At 47.5% G+C, this 6000-nt stretch overlaps 1 protein-coding gene across 5 annotated transcripts in view; it reads right to left on the bottom strand.

The window, feature by feature from the left end:
• hdac5 (histone deacetylase 5) overlaps positions 1 to 6000 on the bottom strand; it is a 55031-nt gene that overhangs the window by 33868 nt on the left and 15163 nt on the right. For 3 of the 5 annotated variants that reach the window (XM_079643303.1, XM_079643299.1, XM_079643300.1), the window contains exons 4-5: positions 1147 to 1291; positions 119 to 221 (exon numbers count right to left, since the gene is read on the bottom strand). In XM_079643303.1, coding sequence (XP_079499429.1) covers positions 119 to 221; positions 1147 to 1291 — 248 coding nt within the window. The remainder of the gene's footprint in view (positions 1 to 118; positions 222 to 1146; positions 1292 to 6000) is intronic. The other 2 variants (XM_079643302.1, XM_079643301.1) reach the window with 2 other exon arrangements.

The following is a 6000-nucleotide window of genomic DNA, read 5'->3' as shown; positions in this document are numbered from 1 at the left end:
CATACGCTGAGAATCAGAGCATGACGAGTCTCACTCCCCCTCTGGGGGGGCGTTTACAACCTCTGGGGGGGTGTTTACTCCCTCTGGGGGGGCGTTTACTCCCTAAATAAATCCTCACCAGCACTTGGGGGAGAAGGAGTGGTTCAGTCCGATGCCCGGCTCCTTCTTGTTGAGGAGGAACTCCTGCAGCTTCAACTTCACCTCCGTGCTCGCTATGGCACCTGCAGGAGAAGAGAGAGAGAGGGTGAGACAGGGAGGGAGACAGGGAGGGAGTGAGACGGGGAGGGAGACAGGGAGGAAGACAGGGAGGGAGGGGGTGAGACAGGGAGGACGTGAGACAGGGAGTGGGTGAGACAGGGAGGGAGACAGGGAGGGGGTGAGACAGGGAATGAGACAGGGGGTGAGACAGGGAGGGAGACAGGGAGGCAGACAGGGAGGGGGTGAGACAGGGAGGGGATGAGACAGGGAGGGAGACAGGGAGGGAGACAGGGAGGGGGTGAGACAGGGGGTGAGACAGGGGGTGAGACAGGGAGGGAGACAGGGAGGCAGACAGGGAGGGGGTGAGACAGGGAGGGGATGAGACAGGGAGGGAGACAGGGAGGGAGACAGGGAGGGGGTGAGACAGGGGGTGAGACAGGGAGGGGGTGAGACAGGGGGTGAGACAGGGAGGGAGACATGGAGGGAGTAAGACAGGGAGGGATACAGGGAGGGGGTGAGACAGGGAGGGAGACAGGGGGTGAGACAGGGAGGGAGACATGGAGGGAGTGAGACAGGGAGGGATACAGGGAGGGGGTGAGACAGGGAGTGAGACAGGGGGTGAGACAGGGAGGGGGGGAGACAGGGAGGGATACAGGGAGGGGGTGAGACAGGGAGGGAGAAAGGGGGTGAGACAGGGGGTGAGACAGGGAGGGAGACATGGAGGGAGTGAGACAGGGAGGGATACAGGGAGGGGGTGAGACAGGGAGTGAGACAGGGGGTGAGACAGGGAGGGGGGGAGACAGGGAGGGAGACATGGAGGGAGTGAGACAGGGAGGGATACAGGGAGGGGGTGAGACAGGGAGTGAGACAGGGGGTGAGACAGGGAGGGGGGGAGACAGGGAGGGAGACAGGGAGGGATAACGAGTGTTATACTGCAGTGGAGCGTACTCTCTTTGCCCTTCTCCTTGTTCCTCAGCAGCAGCAGCTGTTGATCCAGTCGATGTTTCTCTTGCTCTTCGTGTCTTTGTTGGTCCATTTGCCTCTTCTGCTCCAACTCCTGCTGCCTCTTCGCTGCTAGAAGCTCCTGCTGTTGCTGACACACACACACACACACACACACACACACACACACACACACACACACACACACACACACACACACACACACACACACACACACACACACACACACACACACACACACACACACACACACACACACACACACACACACACACACACACACACACACACACACACACAGTTAGCTATCACAACACAAGTTAGCAGAGTCAGGGTTTTTAATTAATGAACTGTTAATGTGACTGTTGAAACTCAGGTCAGAGTCCATGACTACACCTGGATGTCTGGCTCTATCTGTCTGAACGTTACAGAGCGATATATATATAAAGAATAAATGAGAAATCTCTACAAAAGACCAATACACTACAAAAACTGAAACTTATTGACATGTTGGTAATATACATAAAAAAGGCTTCAAATATATTCAGTATTGTGTGAACATGTTTGAATTGCGGGGTGGACGTCACATCCTCTACGGGGGGGCCGCGGGTATGCCCCCCCGGGAATATTTTTTTGAACGTTTTACAGTAAAATGCTTCAATCTGGTGCACTTTGAGCAGAATTACTAGAGACCTGACCTAGGGGGTACAACTCTAAACACCCATATGAAAAAGATCGGTTTACATTTTAATAATCAAATAAGTATGTGAACATAATCAATAACCTACCATAGCCAATAACAAATGCATGTAGGCTAACTTATTTGATTTTCATATACATACATACATACATTCATATCTTATTTTACCTTAACATTGATTTATTTTTAATCTCTCCAGTTTTAAACGATATTTTGGTTTACTGTCCTATAGTACAGTGGTCCCCAACCCCCGGGCCCCGGACCGGTACCGGTCCGTGGGTCGTTAAGTACCGGGCCGCACAGAAAGAATAAATAACTTTCATTATTTCCGTTTTATTTATTATTCGAGTCTGAACAATCTTTTATTTTGAAAAATTCTCCGAATTCTCCCCGTTACATCCGTCTATGACTCACGTGACCCACTCTTGACACCGCTTGACCTATGCGATTGACACATGTCAATATTGTGGTCACGTGATACATTAACGGTTAGCGCTAATATTAAATATTAACGGTCGCGCTAACTCACAAGCTAGAAACTCACAAGCTAGAAAGATGAGTAAAAAACAGACGTCTTTGGAAAGTTTCTTTGCAAAGGGGAAAAGGGCCAGTGAGGAGACAGAAGAAGAGCCTATACCCACCAAGAAAAAGAAAGCTGCATTTAACAGACAGTACCAGGAGACCTACTTAAAATATGGATTTATCGCTACAGGTGATTCCCACGCACCAAGCCCGCTGTGCATAATATGTGGTGACCGGCTCTCCAATGAGGCAATGAAGCCTTCAAAACTGCTTCGCCACTTAGAGACTAAGCACCCTGCTTTAAAAAACAAGCCTTTGGAGTACTTTGAAAGAAAAAAGCAGGAACAAGAAGGACAGAAGCAATTACTGAGGGCCTCTGCAACAACAAATGCAAGTGCACTGAGAGCATCCTACTTGGTGGCTAACCGAATAGCTAAGGCTAAAAAACCATTCACGATTGGTGAAGAATTGATTCTTCCGGCTACTAAAGACATTTGGGGTGAACTTTTGGGGGAGGCTGCGGTTAAAAAGATAGCACAGGTCCCTCTGTCAGCTAGCACCGTCACGCGGCGCATCGAGGAAATAGCAGAGGACATTGAGACACAGTTGTTGGAGAGGATTAATACATCACCGTGGTACGCACTGCAGGTTGACGAGTCAACAGATGTGGACAACAGGGCAATACTGCTTGTTTATGTGCGATACCTTTATCAGGAGGATGTGCATGAGGATGTGTTGTGTGCACTATCGTTGACAACCAAAACCACAGCCGCAGAACTATTTAAGACGCTGGATAATTACGTATCAGGAAAACTTAAATGGTCTTTTTGTGTCGGCATATGCACAGACGGAGCTGCTGCCATGACCGGACGGCTGTCTGGTTTAACTACTCGGATTAAGGAGGTTGCACCTGAATGTGAATCTACACATTGTGTCATACACAGAGAGATGCTGGCGAGCCGAAAAATGCCACCGGAACTTCACAGCGTATTGAATGATGTTGTTAAAGTTATCAACCACATCAAAGCACACGCACTTAACTCACGCCTATTCGAGCAACTTTGTGAGGAGATGAACGCGGAGCACAGACGCCTTCTGTTATACACAGAAATAAGATGGTTATCCCGAGGGAGATCGGTGGCCAGAGTGTATGAATTACGAGAGCCGCTGCAAAGATTTCTCTTAGAAAAAAAGTCACCGCTGGCAGCACATTTCAGTGATGAGGAGTGGGTCGCAAAACTGGCTTACTTGTGCGACATATTTAGCCAGCTCAATGAACTCAATCTGTCTCTTCAGGGGAAAATGACAACAGTCTTCAAGTTGGCAGATAAAGTAGCTGCATTTAAAGCCAAACTGGATTTGTGGAGACGACGTGTGAACAGAGGCATATTTGACATGTTTCAAACATTGGCGGGGATTTTGGAGGAGACTCAGCCGGAGCAGTCATTCTCCCAGCTGGTGCACGATCACCTGTCTTCGCTTTCAAAAGAGTTCGAGCGCTACTTCCCAACCGCAAAAGACCCACGAACTGAAAAGGAATGGATCCGCGACCCATTTGTCAACAAACCGGGCGAATCCAGCATGTCCGCGCAAGAAGAAGATCAGCTGCTGGAGATCGCAAATGACGGCGGCCTGAAAAGGATGTTCGAGACATCAACTCTGCCGGTATTCTGGATAAAAGTCATGGCAGAATACCCCGAGATTGCCACAGCAGCTCTGAAAACCCTGTTGCCATTTCCGACATCATATCTGTGTGAAGCGGGGTTTTCTGCAGTCACAGCAACCAAAACAAAATCACGAAATAGACTGGACATAAGCAACACACTCCGGGTGTCTTTGTCTCCCATCACCCCGAGATGGGACCGTCTCATTGCAGAGAAACAAGCTCAGGGCTCTCATTAATTTAGCGTTATGGTGAGTTGTATTTTTCATGAACTTCATATGTTTTATGTTGTATTTTGAAGGTATGTTTAAGTGTTACCAAAGCGACCAGAGAGCGCGAGGCAGAGAGGTTGTTATTGTTATTATTATGTTATTATTATTGTTGTTGGTGGATGTCAGGAGGACGCAAAAAAAAAAAAAATGTCAGGAGGACGCTGCTAATAAAGTTACATACAAGTACACAGTGGATTCAGGCTTTTTATTATTATATTTACAAAATACCATGGTCTTGTCATTTTATTTTGTTGTATTTATCCGCCACACCTTAAAGGCCGGTCCGTGAAAATTTGTCTGACATTAAGCCGGTCCGTGGCGCAAAAAAGGTTGGGGATCGCTGCTATAGTATACATTGGAATGATTTCAAACCTGTTTTTATATATCCTAATAATTATAAAGGTGTGCCTTGGAAATATTTGTTGGAAATAACCGTTTGAGACTAAAGTGAACTATCTAAACACTCAGAGTCCTTTACCTCACCTCATTAGGACTCATAACGCTGACTCGTGTCATGTTAGGACTCATAACGCTGACTCGTGTCATGGAAAGATTCATAACGCTGACTGGTGTCATGCTAGGACTCATAACGCTGACTGGTGTCATGTTAGGACTCATAACGCTGACTCGTGTCATGTAAGGACTCATAACGCTGACTCGTGTCATGTTAGGACTCATAATGCTGACTCGTGTCATGCTAGGACTCATAACGCTGACTAGTGTCATGTTAGGACTCATAACGCTGACTCGTGTCATGTAAGGACTCATAATGCTGACTCGTGTCATGCTAGGACTCATAACGCTGACTAGTGTCATGTTAGGACTCATAACGCTGACTCGTGTCATGTTAGGACTCATAACGCTGACTCGTGTCATGCTAGGACTCATAACGCTGACTTGTGTCATGTTAGGACTCATAACGCTGACTAGTGTCATGTTAGGACTCATAACGCTGACTCGTGTCATGCTAGGACTCATAACGCTGACTAGTGTCATGTTAGGACTCATAACGCTGACTCGTGTCATGTAAGGACTCATAATGCTGACTCGTGTCATGCTAGGACTCATAACGCTGACTGGTGTCATGTAAGGACTCATAACGCTGACTGGTGTCATGTTAGGACTCATAACGCTGACTGGTGTCATGCTAGGACTCATAACGCTGACTGGTGTCATGTTAGGACTCATAACGCTGACTTGTGTCATGTTAGGACTCATAACGCTGACTGGTGTCATGTTAGGACTCATAACGCTGACTGGTGTCATGTTAGGACTCATAACGCTGACTGGTGTCATGTTAGGACTCATAACGCTGACTTGTGTCATTTTAGGACATGTTAGGACTCATAACGCTGACTTGTGTCATTTTAGGACATGTTAGGACTCATAACGCTGACTAGTGTCATGTTAGGACTCATAACGCTGACTTGTGTCATTTTAGGACATGTTAGGACTCATAACGCTGACTAGTGTCATGTTAGGACTCATAACGCTGACTCGTGTCATGTAAGGACTCATAATGCTGACTCGTGTCATGCTAGGACTCATAACGCTGACTCGTGTCATGCTAGGACTCATAACGCTGACTTGTGTCATGCTAGGACTCATAACGCTGACTCGTGTCATGTTAGGACTCATAACGCTGACTCGTGTCATGCTAGGACTCATAACGCTGACTGGTG

The sequence above is a fragment of the Notothenia rossii genome, assembly GCF_949606895.1.
Source record: "Notothenia rossii genome assembly, chromosome: 8".
Classification (NCBI taxonomy): domain Eukaryota; kingdom Metazoa; phylum Chordata; class Actinopteri; order Perciformes; family Nototheniidae; genus Notothenia; species Notothenia rossii.
The sequence above is the reverse complement of the archived record's forward strand: the minus strand, read 5'-3'. Positions and strand labels throughout refer to the sequence as shown.